The following is a 19,087-nucleotide window of genomic DNA, read 5'->3' on the forward strand; positions in this document are numbered from 1 at the left end:
CTAATTGAGCAATAATGTTGTCTGACTTCGCATCTCGAACACTAAAAGATTTGAAACATTAAAATCGATGGTAGACGGGAGTAATTAATTTTCTGTCTTACGAGTATTAATCAAGCCTTGACATTAGATTATAGACAGGTAAAATTTGGAGAATTTGATGCAATAAAATATCGACCAAACGGTGGTAACATTAAATATTTACGGCGCAAATTGGCATACGAAACTATATTTATTTATCGATCGAATCGTCCGCTTTACCTTTCACGCACACTGTTAAAAATATTTATTAAATTTGATACAGTGCGTAGAAAGCGAATGTTCCATCCAGGTATTCGTAAAATGTCAAAGACTCCGATTAAAAAATGTCATAAAATATCTCTGAATTTCTCAACTTTTATTGCATGATTCCGAAGCCGTTCTTAAACTTTGAAGTCTCTGAGAGTTAACATATACGTGTATAAAATAATTCCGTTCATCACATTGCATTAAATTGAATATACTTATTTTTAACAGTGTAAAAACATTTCACAAAAAATGTCATCGGATATTCTCTCGGAACTAAGTTATCGTTAAATATTTACGATGATGCTCACAATATTATAACAATTATTATGAAAAATATTGTTTCTCAGCTGTACAAATTTCCGCACATCCGATGTATAAACTCTAAAACCCTGTAATTTGTGTATGCAGCTTTTCGAGAGCTTAGATTAGTCCAGATCAATTTAAAATTATTATATCCCCGGTAACGTTAATCTTGATGCAACAAACTAGTCTTTACATTTCAAGATCCCCGTTAAAGTACCGAAATGCATTTTCCACAGTAGACACTTGTTCACAAAAAATCTCGTAAAGAATCGTATCCGAGCTGGAAGTTCAGAATTTCATAAAATTGCCCAGACAGATGGAAAGTGGAAAACCCAAACGAATGCAAGCCTCGAAACTTGCGATCGACATTTTCAAATCCTCTCGGTTGCTTTGAGAACACATTAATCCGTATAAATATTAAATTACAAAATTCATAAACCCCTACTCAGCCTGTACAATTTCATTGAGGTCCCAAGATTCAGGTGAGCTAGCCTGTTTAAAATTACCTACAAAGCTCAACAGAAATTACGCGAAGCGATCAGAGACCGGCTAAACGCAAGTTTAACAAAAGTGTACAACATTTCGCTTGTTTTGTATGGATTTATGGCTCATTACGAAGAAGACCTTCTCTCAAACGCAACGGATCTGTCGATTAATATCTGATCTTAAACAGGAATTCTACGTTGAATTTCGGAAAGCTAGGCGGACGAGCCGATTGAGTGAGATGAAACGACGATTCGCTGTACAATGAAGTTAATTTGAAACGTACTGCGGCTAGGTACTCTACTTAAAATAAACGAATCGTTTCGACGGCAACGAGCCGCCTGTCGATGGGTGTGCGGCCACTTAATTTACTTACAAGCTAAGAGTTATGGCTACGACGTCGCTAATACGTCCTCTCTACGTCACTTTCTTGCGCTATCATTATTCCACACGTATGATACAAAAGTGATTTCGCTTTGTACACAGAGTTCCCGCGAGTGATGACAAATGGCACCTGTTGTGCCCAATGAGTCAAGGTATAAATTAATCATCGCACCTGTACGATACCATCGTACTCGCGTTCCGATCCCTGTCGTGAGAGGTCACTTTCAATCAGGCCAAGATAACAATGAACACTTTCAAACGGTACGCAGTCTGTTCGGAATACACAAAGTCGCATGCCTTTAACTTCAAACAGCCAAAATTTCCCCGTCGAATCGTCATTCCTCGGTAAAATCCCAGATAGACGAAGTGATGGAAAATTTCCATCACTTGCCTGTGCTGATAAGAAAATTGGATGCAAAAGAAAATACGTAGACGGAGCTCGATTTCTCGGTCTCTAAAGTTTCTGCGGAAGACGTTTCAGATAAGAGATTCGAAGTCCGTGTCTAAATATGCAGATTCATGCCGGGATGTGAATCCTTACGTTCTTACTGCATCCAATCAGTGCTCGACGTGTACGTATTTGGTATTAGGCGCGGCAGGAAAAAAGAGGGTTTGATAATGACAATGACGTTGCCATCACAATTGCAGCGTTACATAATCACATGATATTTAGTGCGTCATGCACCATGCGGCAAGATTATCGTGTATACGAATTGAATGAAAATTACCCAGGCAAAGAAATTCTTAATAGACGGTAAACGTTTACTCGAGTAACATTAATCGTAGGTTGTAGGAAGATCTTGCCCGTTTTTAGGAACGACGATTCAAAGCCATCTTTGGATCCTGGTGCGAGATGATCGCTCAAGATTTGATGACTCCAGGGAGTCGCAAATACAATTTCGGCAATCGTCCTCCTTCTTTGTCGGACCCAAAGAATGGCTAATGGGAATTCACAACTTCACAAAATTCGACATCGAGGGATTCCTTCGTGGCTCGGATCATCTATCTCATGCTTTCCCAGATCGGCAATAACGGTGAGGTGTTAAAAACGAGCGTACCTCTTTAAAAACACTGGCATATCACAATTTGTCGTTTTGTCTAATGCATATTGTTGCAAATCCCCAACAGACTCGACATCACCGTAATGACCATTTGAAGGGAACTTATCCTGTTTTAACGACAGCAATTTAAAGTCCTATTATCGTGAACTTCAAGTGCACATTGTTGTGAACAGACTCGATATCACCGTAATGGCCATTTGAGGAGATCTTATCCGGTTCTAACGACAGCAATTTAAAGTCCTATTCTCGCGAGCTTCAAGTGCATATCGTTGTGAATCCACAACAGACTCGACATCATCTAATGACCGTTTGAAGGGATCTTCCTCGGTTCTAACGACAGCGATTCAAAGTCCTGTTACCGTGAACTTCAAACGCAAATATTGTTGTGAATCTCCAACAGACTCGATATCACCTAATGACCGTTTTAAGAGATCTTACCCAGTTCTAACGATAGCGATTCAAAGTCATCTCTGGACACTGGGATCGGGCGACGATCGCGCGCGGTTTCGGGGCTTCGAGGCCTCCAAAATACAATACACTGGTGACCATGAATCCCCCATATTGCACCGTCAGGCTCTTTATCCTAGACAAGTCCTAGAATAACACCGAGCCCGTCCCATCGCCGATCCCGAAACGTGAGTTCAGGAAGGCGATCGTCAATCCGCGAATCGTACTCGACAGATACGTTTCAACGAGTCCCCTCGGCGCCGAGACTCGGTTCCTCATTTCATAGTGCTCGGTACAACCGCGACCTTGCTGTATTGCTCGTCCGACGGGGCAGCACTTTCTTGCTGAATCGGTTTCTCGAACCGTTGGTGTTGTACGTAAGGGGAGGTGGTCGTGTTGGTCGCACCCTGAGGCTCCAACTTTGGATTATCAGCAATGGTGATGTACCCCGCGGTCTGTTTCGCGCTCAGACCCACAGGTTTCTCTTCAGGTTTCCCACCTTGATCGGCCTCCTCGTGCTGCCAGCAGAAGGGATAGTTTGCAGGCGAGACCTCCTCGATTTCGTTCTCCTCGACGTCCGAAGAGGACTCAGACTTTTCCCTCTGCTGTTGGAGCATCTGGAACACCGAGGTGGCCAAAACGTACGGCTTCGTCGAGCTGTCGGAGCCAGTTCCAACGGGAACATAAGGTTTCTGCACATCCTGGAGCCCCGATGACGAAGTCACGGGCACGTACGGTTTCGAGGTGAAGTCCGTAGGTGGCTCTAATTTTCCCATTTGGTTGGAAAACGTGGAAACGAACGGTTTCCCCTTCGAGTCTGTAAGAGAGGTCGAGGCAAGGGACGCTTTCAGGACTCCGCATTTCCCTGGATCCACCACGGCGCACGTGGAAAACGGTTTCCTGAGTCCAGTTTGAACATAGGGTTTGGAGATCTTGTCCGAGATGGAGAATGGAGCAAGGTCGTCCAGGGTAGACTTTGTACTCGACTCGACGAAGGCCAGGTCGTCGAGGTCCTGCAGAGAATCTAGAACCTTTCTCTCTTTCGGTCTCTGCTCCAGAGATGCCAGACTGACGTACGGATTGGCAAGCTTTGTCTCGGGTTTAATCGAAATTAAATTGCTGGTCACGTTGCTGGTCAGCTCGGAGTCCTCCTCGGACTTCGACCGAATTGGCTTGGGTACCCTGCCGACTACGCTGTAGCCTCCTACATTTGTTGTATCCTTTGGAACTGGACTTGGGTTACTGGACAACTCTTCCGAAGATGGCATACTGATGTACCCCGTAGATGACCACGTTTGTTGCGACGTCGTGTACCCTGTACTGTCCGTCAGGTTTGGAGTAGACCGGGCTAGAGATAGCGTGTCGCCAAGAGCGGTTTCCGTGGTTTTTGCGACTTTTACATACGGATCCCATCGAGCCGAATCCGTGGTACCACCTGGACGGGTCGTACCGACGTTTCGCTGCCGAAGACTCGACGATTCCCAGGTCGGAGTAGACTCGAGGAGCTTGTTAGGGGATACCGAGACTGGATCCACATCTGCACCACTGTCCGTTGACACGTGGGAATCCGACGTTAAAGAAGAAGTCACCGATTCTTGGCCACTGGAACATCCGCTAGAATCCGCTGACAATTGCCGGGAATGTTGCTCTCCAACCTTTTGCAGCAATTTCTGCAATTATTGAAAATTGGCATCAATTATGCGATACTGTTAAGATTGAAAAGATCTTGCATCAGAGGTGGATCATGTAATTTTAACATAACATGCAACATGTTACCGATATGTTATGTATACGTTACATTATTCGTTCTATAACATTGTTATATAACTGCGTAAGAAATAGTTATACAAATCTTACTTGTATATTATATGTATGTTACGTTACGTGTTACAAACGTTATGTAACGGTTATATTATTGTAACGTAACCGTGTTTGATGAGTTACTAAGATGTCAACGTACCATGTTTGGAGCAAGTCCAGGAGGTAACTTCACCTCGACATCTTGCATAGCCTTACATTTCAGCCACATTCTGTAAATGTTAAATGTGCAATAAATAGCAAATGATAAATAAGTAGATGAGGAATATTGACGTTTGTTGATACAAACGATGACTTACCGCTTAGATGTGTACGCCAAACAAAGGAGAAAAGCCACCCCGCTGAAGCTTCCGATAACCCATATGATGATCCAAACTCTGAACGAAGGTCCTATTGGCATTAAAAGAATACATCTATAGATTCAATTAAAGAAACCAAACGGAGGATGAATAAAGGACTGAAAGGAATCTTTCCTTAAACGTCATTCATGAAAAAACTCACCATCGCTGTAACAGTTGCCTTCACCAGGATCGGACCAAGGTCCCTTCAGGTGAGTGCTGTCAGGAGCAACATTGACTGCTCTTACTCGAAACTGGTACAGCCTTTCGCGACCCACCGTCTTACAATCAGGAATAGGGAGTTGAGCCTCTGCAATTAAACAATCCAATGTTTCTTGACATTAAGAATGTAAAATGAGGATACAGACTAAGAGGAACAACATTTTACGTATTTTGGTTTGTACAATATACCGGATGGTCCAGCAACTATTAACATCTTTGATATCTTTAAATTTTGCTAAGTCAAAAAAGAGAATATAGATGGGACCATTATATGGCGTTAATATCTTTGTCGGAAATTTAATACTAGATGTCCATGAACATTACCGTATTTTAGTGTGTTCTTGAATGACTTAGACAAAGCATTGATACCGACGAACATCGCTTGCAAATGGAAGCAATTGTAATGACTTTAGATCTCATAGTGATAGTACTCGCCTCGAGAGACGCTATCAGATAGTGGATTATAAAAATCCAGTATTTTGTGAAAAAACAAAAATGGGCTTCCTATCTTGGAAGCAACTCCATTAGAGATATCGTTAACTCTACATTATAGCGCCATCTGTGCCGTGTAACTTTTATTCGTCACCTTTTATTTCCAATCCCCATAAACTCGAAGACATGAAAGGTGCTAATAGTTGCTGGACCACCCAATATAAGAAGAGTACAAAGGTCGATTCACACGTATCAGTTCAGTATTCGATCCGTATTTGTTTTAATCTGCTTACCAGTCTTTGTGCTGTTTTGAATCTCGCCATCACTGGACGATATCTGATAGTAATCCAAATGACCTGCTGTATTTTGCGGTTTATTCCACAGTACCACAACCTGGCTGGAGTTTATGAAACGGACGTTAGGGATGTTGATCTTCCCTGGCGTTCCAATGTCGGTGACCTTAAAGATAGCTGGCGATTTGACGCTGCACGAAACCGTACAGGCAGAAACCCTAATGCTATAATTCTTGTGCGCCACGAGATCCTTCAATTCGACGTGATTCGTTTCTTCGACCTTCTGCGAATACGAATTGTAATAAACCTCGTAGTAGCGCAAAACACCATTCATCGCTTCTGGTGGTTTCCACATGACAAACATCGTGGAATTGGTGACGTTTGTCACCTCGACGTCTTGAGGAGGCGTCGTAGGCGCGGCTTCCAAAGTCGTATTGTAAAGTGGATCGCTGTGAAGACCTTCGCCCGTCTTCGTTAAAACCGCAACAGCCAACATGTACGTGGTGTACGGCTTTAGACCATTCACGACACCGTGTATGGTGTGCGGATCTGCCTTGATGGTGGTATTCAATTTAGGCCCTTTACAATTTAAATTGTACGGCGAAACAATGGGGCAGTAGTAAATGTTGAAGCCCTCGACGATGCCAATGCGATCGGAACAGTCGAGCTTCCAACCGACTTCGATGAAGTCTGAACCGATTCGATTTATCCATACGGACTTCATCTTGCCTACCACCTTATTATGAATCACTGTACACGAAGCCCACACCATACCGCTGCTCGCCCGTTTTGTGTTGGCTGAGATCGCAAATTGATACACCTTCTTTGGGTCTGGTACGGTCATATTGTAAATTGTTGTGTTCCTCGAAACGTGCACCCAGTCGAGGTAGCCCTGCAGATTAAAAAAATTCATTTCAATTTACTCGTAAACGATATTAAATGCAATCAGATCCATGAAAAGTTAGAGAATAGAAAATTTATATAGTAGTACGATTTACTTTTCAGCTTAAAATGTAATCAACGTCCCTAGAGGCCATTGAATAATTTTTAATAATAGTTAGAAATAGTTTAGCACGAATAGTTTATGCTCCACTAAGCCGTAATTAGGTTTTCTACTGTGCTAGTAATTAGTATTAGGTTTAAGAAATGGCTGATTACGTGACACGTACTGTACACTGATATGGACGATCGCGTTCGTTGTCGCACCAAAAGATCGTGTAATTTGTAATTTCTGTATCTCCCAGTGGTTGTTTCCACGATAACTCGTAAACGCCGCCCTCGAATGCGATTTTTGTGAAAGCCACTGGTTCGTGAGGAACTGAAAAAAGATTTAAATATGTAGAAGTGACCGCGAAAATCTTCAAAGATGATATATTAGGCATGATCTTCCCCTATTCAGAAATACCCATTAAGGTTGTTTGGTATCACCCATCTGTTAAAATTTTAATTATTTTGTACTTAATAAATACACAGAAAACAACTTACTCTCCAATTGGCTAGGAACGAAAATTTTAGCTCGCTCCTTGTTCGAACCAACAACGTTGGTAGAGACAATCTCAAAGCGAAAACTGTTGAAACTGATTCCCTTGAACTTGGCATAAGTTCTCGTAGTTTCGTTGGGGAATAACAATAATTTTCGGCCATTCTCCTCGACGTGGGCGATTTGATATTTAAAATTATCACCGTTTTCCTGATACGGTGGAATAGCTTGCCAATATACATAGACGTCTCGGTTTGCGCTGTTTTCTGTAATCTCAAAACTTCCGATATCTGTTTTTGGTGGAAGACCTGGCACTGTGAACAATTCCAGAAGAATTTTTTTAATTTAAATAACACCGTTAAATATATTGGCACTAAAAATACACTATAACTTACGTCTCGGTGGAGTTCTAAATGTAACGTCACTGAATTGGCTCCACTTGTCTTCCCCGATAGCTAGAGCACTCTTCATAAAGACTCTAACATCGTAAACGGTATTAGCATATTTTAAATTAGTAAGATTAAAGTATCTCTTATGCATGTGAATGTCATTAGTAATGTTGATTATCTGAAAATAAAAGGAAGCCATTAATATATCATAACTTTCCTCAATAAGAGAAGCAATAAATCAAACAGAAGTTATGAAAAGTACAGGCGGAAGAGCAGATATTTTTATTAATCTCTTCCGCAGAATAATTTCCTTCCTGAGGAAGCGTGATACACAATTCGAAGTAAACTGCTTTCATCAAATCAGTACAAATGTTCCGACATAGATAATAGTATATCTCATTATATCGGTTTCAGTGCTAATTATAGATTTGTGTTTTTTATTGAGATTCTGTTTTTCACTTGTTACCGTGGTGTAACAGTTTATACTTGTTCTATGATCCACTATATCTCATATATCGCGTGAATATCATCTACATGCATTTTTTTCTGTTATATGTTTAATAATGTGCACAGTTGATCGTACCTGCCAAGTTTTTTGATGATCCCACTGATTTTGATACGTGACTCTGTGATGCAAACCAGGAGGAAAATTCTGCATTGGAAATGGAATGCTCCAATGCAACAATGCACTATCCGATGTTTTATTAACTACTGACAAGTTGGCGGGCTTAGCAGGAATTACTATAAATTAAATGAAAAGTGTTACTTCCATGCAAATAGTAAAATATACTAAAACATTTCTAATCACAATACGGAATGGATGATTCATTTCACAGCCAAATACAAAGGGAAGACTAAGTATTTCAAATTAAAAATTCATTAGATTTCTAAAAAATATTTAAAATAATGGATCTTGTAAAACGGAGATATTATTCGTGCAGTAAATCTGTTTAGTGATTGAAATTACCCTCGGTAAAGTCAGAGCTACATTTTAAATTTGATTGGAAAGCTTAAAATTCTATTCCGCAAAAAATACGCAAATAATATTCTTTCAGCCATTAACTGAATTCTCGTACTTAACGTTACATGCGGTCCAATTTTAACTAATGAAACGGTTTGCTAGTTTCCTTAAATTGAACTGTTTCTTTCTTAAATAAGCATTAATACACACTTCTGACTCGAAATTAAGAAAAATATTAAGGTTAAAAATGTATAAGAATATGACAGTGTGTTCTTCCCCTTTGACTTTAACTTGTACATGTTACTAACCATGTGCAAAGTGGTGTATTTTATACGAAACGCTGATATTTCCTAACACATTTTCCACGTTCAATATGAACGTATAGTATTCGTATGGTTGCCTGTAAATTGGATTTGTGGACGTGTCCCACAGACAAGTGTTAGGTGGAAGAGGTCTTTGATTCTCTTTCGGGCATGGATACAATTTCCGACCCCCTGCTCTGCCTGGCAATTTGAATACTAAGGTAAATCTCGTTGTGACGTAATTTTGTACAGGATCCCAAGAACAAATCATATTCTCCCAGTTGTGAGAGACGCAGCTGAAGTTCTGAGGCTCACGAGGTTTAACTGTAAATAAATGAGAAAATTAGCAAGAGAGAACATATATTCCATAAGCACTTCAAGTTTCCAATATCATAAGTATATATTATGTACCTTCTCATAAATTAAAAAAAAAAATTAATTACGCCGCAATCCTAGTTACACATTATCAAAGAAGCGAGTGCTTTATGTTACTTCAGTCGCTTTACTAAATTCAACAAACATTATTTTCGATACAAAAGCACTATAGTCGACATTACAGTGTGTGACTTGATATAAAAAATATTCCATATGCACATTAATCTCCGGTAAACTCGCCTTCAGGATAGTTGGGTATTTACTCTGAAGTTTTTAATTCATTCCTCGAAAACATACCGACCAAGTACTTAAATGAATTATACATGTTGTAAAACTACCTCGCCATTCCTGTATAGCAATGCGCATTTCTACAGCACTTACGAGAAGACATTGGAATTTTTATGATTTTACTTCTGACTAGCACTTTCATAACACCGAATAAGACAATATGTTTTAAAGCCCGGATCTCCCCAATAGGACTATAAACATTTTAGTGGTTATTAGGGTGCTTTATTGGCCCGCTGAGAGTCTTCCATCTTGAAACAGGTTTGGGGTGATTAACAATCATGATACGGAATAATTTACAAAAAACTTTGATTATGTTAATAACATTACCGAAATAATCTCTAAAAACATAAACTGAAAATCAGTAAACGATCGTCTACCTGCATTGCTTTGCTATACGTAACGTAATTAAAACGGTGGGAACTTATTTCTCAACCTAATAGGTACCCCCCTATAATATCGACACGAATGAAGCATTAGAGAAAATCGGATATTAAACCACCGCTAATTAAATGGAACAGCTAATTTGAAGACACGAGGGGAGAAAAAGAGTTAAGGGAATTTATTTTAGGTTGCGGACTGTAAAGCTCATTAGTAGGTACTTGGAAATGAAGACAGCAAAGTGCCGCAAAGTACGGAGGGTGGCTAATTCTCAGAAGATCAAAAAGAAAGTACATTAACGGTTATTTGCACGGCTGTACAGTGAAATATACCACCCCGTGTAATTTTTTTTTGTCAGTCATGTATTGATTTATATAAAGAAAAATTAAGCCAAGCCTCGAGATCCCGCTAAACAATTCTAATCGCCATGTTACTCGACTTAAGTACAATTTTCAGACATACATTATTCTCGAGGCAGTATAATAATCTTATTATATCGCGTGGTATCTAACTTTAACGTTGACTACTAGAACTACCAGAAAGGTCAGTTACCCGGATTCATATCAAGTTTCGCTCCCTGAATTTATTTTTGGACGTACCACGTTGAAAGTCGGAATTTGCACCGTAGACAGTAACGATTCATAAGATAGGCATGTTATTCTATGTAACTTCCAAGGAGGGTTGAGATTAAATTTTCCAGAATTTCGACTAAATTTTGAAACATACACTACATATTTAAACAGCCACTGGCTTCAATTCTACGGAGACACGATAATCCCATTTTATATTTAAACATAACGGATGCTGTATACATAAAACTAAACTATACATTTCCATGAGTGTTTATGAAATTCTGTGGTATGCTTTTTTTCTCGAAGCAATCAGTACTCCGAAATATCACAAGGCTGGTCAAATCCCCTTAAATAACATGGTTTTTTGTTATGTTAAGGTGATATAAATTGGTCATTCTACATATGTATAAAACGTAAAAATATTTATAAAACTTTTCTTCAAACTGGATGCACCGAATAGGTGGATACTGTGCAATAACTATTATAAAGACGAAGAAAGCAATGTCTGAAAGTCCCATTTTTGAGTCTTCTAGGTGTACAATGTCCCTTAATTTACTTGTGAAGGCTTATTTATTCCGAGTGATAAAAACAAAGGCAACTAGATTTGGTAGTTCAAGCTAGCTCCGAGGTTCTAGAAATTTAAATGGACGTCATAAACCTTGATAAACTCTTAGGCGACTGTACGGTTTGAAAGGACGCTCAGATGTGGCAGCTTCTGTATTGCGATACGTAAATAACAAGTGCCAATCACACAATTCCGCCGGGAAGTACGAATGAATGGAGAGTCTTGTCATGCAAGTACACCTTTTGACCCAACACTGATAAGGATAGCGACAGTGACGTGCTTTTCTAAAGGAAAGTCACTTCTCTAGTGAAATGATAATTTCATAACGGGTCAGATACGCATTCTCGTTCTACGGAACATACCGAGAGCCGTCCCACTTATTCATAACATCTTAATAAACAATTGCCATTACGTTTTCCTCCTTCCTGGAAGAATAGTGACATGGCAAATGGCGGCTCCAATTACGTGGAGGGCAGTTTGCGATAAGCATTCCTACGTTTGTTTCATAATTATGACTTGTACTTCCAATGTGGGTCTTACGCTGGAAGTACATCCTGACAGAAGTTATGTACAACTTCGAACAAGTGCAGAATTTTTATACAACAAAAAAATGTTTTCTTTTCCCTTGAAATACACATTAGCATACCAACATTTAAAATTGAAGAGGTTTTACACGAGTTCTTCAAACTTCAATCCGGAGTTTCATTATTAATATTTTACGTATAACCCCCAAATAATTAACCGTAACCATGAGAATTTTATGGAATATTTTTTAAATCGCATGTATGCTAGAAATTGCTGTTTCACTTTATCGGGTAAATCATTGTTTCCCGGAAGTCCCTGACAATACTTCAGTTGGAATTATCGACACATGAAACACCGACAATAAATTGCAGGTACACCTTTACTTGTAAACTGGATACTTGGAGTACCGACGAATTTTTTTTTTTCTCAGCACATTAGCATAAAAAATGGTAACACTTACAGCCAATCACGACTTTGTTTAAACAAACGGCTTCGTGTTGCTTGTTGTGCCCGTTGTTCATCCTCAACTTGCAGTAATACATGTCCTCGGCAGGCGGTGGTTTCTCGACGTAAAGGGCGATGGTCGTCTCGTTTATTATGGAAATATATTCCGGCTCCATTTCCTTTTTATTCCGGAAGAATACAAGATCCGAGGCATTCTTTCCAGGGAAATTCGTCTCTATGAAGGTCTTGTTGAGCATGCATAGGATTCGAAGAGGCTGGCCATGTTCGAGAACAATGTCGCCTTGTGGCCAAGTTTCTACAAAAGAGTTCAAAAGAAACTATTACAAAATATTCAACAAAAATAATATTCACTACTCTAAGAATTAATCGATGACGGCCAATTGTGTATTACTAAACAAACAGTGGATACATGTTTTAGGATCCAAAATAACAGAATTAGAAAATTTTAAATAAGATAAACCTCTACAATATTCAGATACGGGGCAACTTAATAAAAAGTATACGATTGAAAATTCGTATTCTTCGAAAAACAATAGCGCGCAGATTTTTTAGATAACAGCATACAAAGGCTTAAAATCTTGTTTAACCCTGTACATTTGAAACACTCGCACACAACTTTCCTGCATATAATATATATCTACAAAGGCAACTAATCTTTCCCCTTAAAACTTCAAATTTTGTTAGATCAAAATCAAAAGTAGTAACCTTGACAGAGTAAACTCGTAAACATCCGCGGTTTATCTTATCATTTAGCCTGAAATCAGCCCCTCTATCAATCTTATAAACTGCAAATTTCTAAATAACTTTCAGCACCACTTATATCCTTCTGTATAAAACGTTGATAAATGCATTCGGTATGCCACTTATATCAAACGTATCTTATAGTGTGCGCTTTACAGTAAGCATACCAAATTTTTGGTAACTCTCGGCAGAGACTGTACATCCTAGTACATTAAATATAGATATATGCATTTAGCTCGACACTAGAATTCCAAAATAAGGTACACGACGTATGTTTTATTTATAATCTTGGTCCACGGTGGTACTGCAAAGGGTAGCATAGAGTTGGCGTATAGGTCTTACAGTGCCAGCAATTATATTCCAACTGTATACTTCCCCAGTAGCACAAAATATTTCTCTTCTATTATGCCGAATACGTTATAAACGTTTTAAAAATATTTAAAATCAATATCACACGTTCTGCTCCCATAATAAAATAGCGGAACGAAAATATTGCAAACTAGGTAGAACTTTGTGCCGAACATTCACCTATAACTCATACGGCAAGAAATCCAGTACCTTTATTACGTTATGAGATACATATTCTCATTCCAAATCTTCAACAACGATTTCTAATAGTTTTCCTCATTTCCCCTGCACATACTCAATTACTAGTAATCATTAAAGTGCAATAAAAAATGGAAAAAATTCCCAGAGATTTAGGTGGTTCGCATCAAATGTATAACTAAGTCCCGTGAACTTACTTCCTGGTGTTTTCAGGCCCACCGCACACTGGTTAGGATCTGCCCCGTACGTCGTACACACGATATAAACAAGGAGGATCAGAACCGTCTGCAGCGTATGACTTGTCCTTAAGCAGTTCGCCCACCAAAGTACAGGCACCCTGACGATCCGACCGCATCTCAACTTAGGACCGCTCGACCAAGTGCAATCGTCACTAAAGTTCAAGCGACTCTTCCGACAGGTGTCGGGGTCGTAACTCCACGCGCGTTTACGATTACGCCTGGAGAAACCGTCCTGCTCGGAGAAGGTGCAACGGCAATTGCAGCACGCCTGTTCACCGGAGCCATGGCACGCTGTGGGAAATGCACGGTCAACCGTTTCCTCTTCGATCCTGGTGAGGGAGCATTTAGTTGGACGTAAAGGGGCATTTGTTGCCCTCCTTAAGTTACTGCCACATTCTTCGGAGCTCCTGCAACAGTTGCACGTATCTGCGCGCAGTCGAGTCATGCCGCAGTCGTTGGCTGATTTGCATAGGCTGTGCAGTGACACGGTTCCTGGGAGTGTATGCATTTCTCGAGAGGATCCTCTTGGTCGCACTGTGGTCGGTGACATGCTTTGCTCCCATCACTGTAAACATTAAAGTAATCCGTGAGTCTTGGTCTCAGAGGACCGTTTCGGGTAGAAAGAATATATTTTTCTGGCTGCGTGAGCCTGGAATCCAGTTTGAGGTACAAACAAAATTAACAGGCTTATTGGAATGTTTCCGTGATGTAGACTTTTGTGCCATGTTGAGTTTTGTTTGTGCCATCTATTTTTTACAAAAACCAGAGCTGTTAAAAAAAAATAAATTCCGAAAATGATCATTTGCCGTTAAGTGAGCCTTGGCAGTGAGTAAAATTAAAGTCCTTAAAAACGTTAAGTTTTTAAGGACTTTAATTTTACTCACTGCCAAGGACTTTATTTAGAAATCAGAAATTACGATAGTAACGTGTTAGCTCGACGCACCTTCTAGAATCCGTTTTGGATAACAACCCAAAAAATACATGCCGAGTACATTCTATGGATCGGCATGCATACAAAACGAGTGAACGAACTGACCAAAATCGAGGAGATAGCTTGTTGAGATAAGAGATTACCCGCGTTGAATTATTCAAAAGGGATACGGAATAACATTATTTAATATATAACTCGAATACTCCTGTATACAACATTCATGAGAAGTACTTCTTAACTGATTTAATATGTCTTAGAACTGTTGTTTACAAGCTGGTCATGGGATCGTTTTGTGTTTGTATGCAGGAAGAACGAGATTTTTATCCAAAATTCCAAACCCTTTGCCAAAAATTCTTTTCGCTTGCAAGAGAGTCGTCATTGTGGTATGCGCCATGAATCTCACATCCAATTTGATTATACGCCTGAAATTGCTCTAAAATAAGTGATCTCCGATAAAACACTGAATTAAACATAAATCTCCCTACGTATAGAGATTCATTCCTCTTTGAAAATATCGTGTAAAAAATAAGCCCACAATGTGACATTTGATCATCTAACTACATGTCTATATATAGATTAGCTACGGATTTAAATTTAGTAATTGAATTAGTTCTCCCTACCCTCAATTCCAATTTAAATTATCTAGTATTAAGAGCTAAACGATACCTCTACTTCATTGTATCTTTGTATTTAATTTCCAAACGGTGAAGATACACTTTTTGTTCAATGATACACCTCTGGTGCAACGACTCTTATCATCGTGTCATCTCTGGACTTACAAACAAGGAAAAATTTTGTTCAAAGTATTTGTCAAGAGTCATTCTGGACAGATCGAAGGAAAGTTCCATAAACTCTGCAAGTTACCTCCTGAGCAAGAAAATGAATCATTGAAAACAAAGATCCGATACGTACTGACTCTGCACGAGACTTTGCTCCAATTCCATTTAAAGTAGGTTTATGTATATTTCGACAACCGTATAAGAGTTTGCGTTCTGCATATGACAAATGCTTTAAATATGTCACTTCCTTCGAGCACCTTTTTGTCAAAGCCTGTCTAACGCGAATAAGAAAACCCCTTGATACTTCCCTGTTACCCAAGATACGTTAACGCACATCTCCCAAATAATTCACCCATTTATATTATATTACATATCTCGGGCAATTACGCTTTCTCAAAATATGGAAATTTCTTCACAATCCTGTCATTTCGATACCATTTCTTCAGTTTTCTCTAAACAAATGTGCAATTTGCCTGTCATATCATTTGCGTAGAGTCTATAAATTATCGAAAAGCCTTCGTCTCTCTCATCAGTTTATCAAAACTTGCTAGCCCGATTCCTATTCTCTAAGTACAATATTCAGGAACCGAGGAATATATTCTCGAGACTTTCCCGTTACTTAAGACACATTAATGTCCATATTATAAACAAATCGCATCTTTCCCCTCCACTCCGCCGTGATACATTTCTCAAAATATCAAAACTTCCCACATTCTATCGTTTCGAAAGAACTTTCTGAATATTCTCTAACCGAGTTTAAAACCTGTGCACGATCCTCACCACATCGAATACCCTTAAAGATGTGCAATCAGCCTGCGATATCAATTGAGCGTAGTGAGAAGTAGTCGAAGTGCCCTTCTTGAATGTTTATCAAAACTTGACGGTCTCGTTCCTACCCTCAGGGTGCAACGATCCACATCTTAGCCGGTCAATCGTCCCGTAACTCCAGCATCCCCGGGAACGGCCTCCACGGTCAGGCAAGGACTCCGGTCTACAACTCAGCCCTCTCAATTCCTTTGATTGCATTAGAGGCGTCCAAACACGTTGCGCATGTGCGTGCGTGCGAGTGGACTGCGCCTCGCGCGGTGTGCGTGCATTACGTAGAGTTCCCAGCCGTACGTACCGTAGCATTCCGCATCGTTCCGTGTCGCTTGGTAGCGTTCTATGAATGCCACGGGAACGCTAGCGCTAGTAAACGCGTACGCTCTCGAGGAGTCTCGGTGTGCGTGCGAGCGCCCGTGTGTGGGCAGGGTAGGAGAGCGTCCTCACGCACACGCGCGCGGGGCACGTAGCACACACGCACTGAACACAGCGGCACGCGCGAGCCTCATGGCGAGCGAAAAATACAGCGAACACACGCTGGGTAAAAAATAAAAGTCCGGAACGAGGGCGGTCGCGGTCGAGGGCACGCCCGCGCCCGAGACTCCTCGGCAACCCGGCCGTCGAGACTCACCCTTAACACCCTCCGCGGGCTCCGCATCGCGCTCCCATCGGCCAGGAACCCGCACTGGCTCTTCCACTACGCGGCCACGGGGTGGACTCGTGCAGACGGACCCGTTCCACCTTCGACTGGCTTCGCTCGCGCGGAGCCTCGGCCAGCTCTGCCACGGTACACGACGCGAACACACGGCGGCCACTCGCCCGCTCGCCCGCTCCTCCGGTCTCGCTCGCCTTGATCGCGCACCAGAGCACCCCACGATTTGGCCGTGTCACATCATATTTGAGAGAAATTCTGTTTACATTCGCCCGGAGAGACCAGGGACAGATATGTGGTGTACATTCTGGGTAAAATGCGGGCCAATACGGGCGATCAATCGACAGGCCTGCCAACTGCGCGGCCCGAGGGCCATGGACGGATTGCAAATGGCGGACGGCGCGCAACTTCGACGCCCGAGGGGCTGCTTCGGGAAATCGACTTTTTACCCGGGGATCGGCGCGTCAGGGGCTGGATTTATACGTGGATCATGGGGACGATTTTTTCTAACGAGTTTTCATTTATCGGGCTTCGGAACCAAGGGACGAGTGACGTCATGGATGCGGTGATGAGAGTCACGTTCTTGGAAACGGATCGCAGGATTCGTTGTTGGGAGCGACGCGAGCGCCCCCGTGGGAGAATGCGGAACTCGCGATCGAAGCCGCCATCTTGGCGGCGTTTTGAATGTCGTTTAGAATCCAATCTTACATTCCGTAGTTTTCTCTTCGTATCTCTGCTTTCCCTGGAGATACGAAGGATGATTCTTTTCCTGGATAAAGCTCGGAGTTAAGAAGAGCTATGAAGCTCTTTGGAAGAGGTTTAGTTGACGCGTCGCGATCAAATATAGGATTCATTATGTTCTATTTAGAAACAGAAGGGCGTAGTGTACTTTACGCTCGCGCAGAAAACTAGAAACGTATTATACGTTATTATATACGTAGAAAACCTCGTCCCTATTTATTATGTAATGAATTATACTTATCAAACCTGTCGCGTCGCCATGAGATACATAAATGCGATTCGGGTTGAGTTAGCTCGGCCATCGATGAGACGAATCTTCTCGACCATGAGGCGGTTCTTTCAAATCACGCGACGGATAAAGAAATTCCGATCCCCAGAAAAGCTGGGACTGTCGTAAACGAAGATCTTGTTCGGAGATACGTTTCCACGTAGTTGATAGATTTCTGAGATTTAACGAGTTACCAAGAAATGCGCGCTCTTCCTCGATACCGTTATAAGCTCATATCGGTGGAGCGCGTTTCTCGCTGGATCCGATCCTTTCCACCAGTCTGCTTTAAAAGACGATGCGTATCATTATTTTAATGACAACTTTACTCAGAAACTCGTACGCGAACTTCGTTCGCTAACTGCTGGGATTATTGACTGTGTCTTTGGGTTTTTACCGCGGGTCAACGCGACAACGCATCACCGGTACTCGGTATTTAATTAGTGTTTTGACACGGTCCATTCGTGAGAGAAGGTACCTTCTTGCAGCATTGCATCACTCGATGTATTATAAAGATCTACAAAAGTTTTCGTTCGCTGGAAACGGAAAATTCCCAAGTAAAGGAAATTTTCAGCCTTCGAATGCATCGTGCTAAAATCTGCCGCCAATTTAGCTGCACTGCTGAACACGCTTCGATACTTTCAATTTCTTCGAATATAAATGCGTTCCAAAACCAGAAACGCAGCACTCGAAATGAAAACCGGGAAATTGTGTACTGCATTCCGAAGAACACGATTTTTATCTGAGAATTCCCTAATAACATAAAAAAAATATATAAATAACTTTTCGTAATCTTTGGTAAATATTTGGAAAAATGTTATATGTTTTAATTTACTGACATGTAATAAAGCCAAATTTTTTACTTTACTATCATTATAGGACACCAAATTTGGTGTAAAAAAATATGACCAATTCTTGGGAACAATTAATGAAACATTTCATTATACATCAATTTTTTAAATGTTCGCGATTTGTAGCCTACACGGCTTTCGTCTGCCTTAAAAA

General features: G+C 40.8%; 1 protein-coding gene across 5 annotated transcripts; it reads right to left on the minus strand.

The window, feature by feature from the left end:
* Window positions 1–375: 375 nt before the first annotated feature.
* Window positions 376–18,566, minus strand: LOC105700688. Of its 5 annotated transcripts, none has more exons than XM_012426785.2 (14): window positions 17,056–18,566; window positions 16,499–16,593; window positions 13,851–14,457; window positions 12,362–12,661; window positions 9,205–9,522; window positions 8,519–8,676; window positions 7,942–8,113; window positions 7,552–7,860; window positions 7,236–7,384; window positions 6,067–6,958; window positions 5,283–5,429; window positions 5,081–5,171; window positions 4,924–4,993; window positions 376–4,633 (listed from the first exon to the last, which is right to left on the minus strand). In XM_012426785.2, exons 3-14 carry the CDS (start codon window positions 14,440–14,442, stop codon window positions 3,239–3,241), a joined length of 4,593 nt encoding a protein of 1,530 aa, XP_012282208.1. In that variant the 5' UTR covers window positions 14,443–14,457; window positions 16,499–16,593; window positions 17,056–18,566; the 3' UTR covers window positions 376–3,238. The 5 variants fall into 5 exon arrangements, with proteins under 5 accessions (XP_012282208.1, XP_023287475.1, XP_023287476.1 ...); XM_023431707.1 differs by having other exon boundaries at window positions 16,383–16,593; XM_023431708.1 differs by having other exon boundaries at window positions 16,354–16,593.
* Between the last annotated feature and the right edge of the window lie 521 nt (window positions 18,567–19,087).

The sequence above is a fragment of the Orussus abietinus genome, unplaced genomic scaffold (genome assembly GCF_000612105.2).
Source record: "Orussus abietinus isolate OABI.00-Male unplaced genomic scaffold, Oabi_2.0 scaffold139, whole genome shotgun sequence".
Lineage (NCBI taxonomy): Eukaryota > Metazoa > Arthropoda > Insecta > Hymenoptera > Orussidae > Orussus > Orussus abietinus.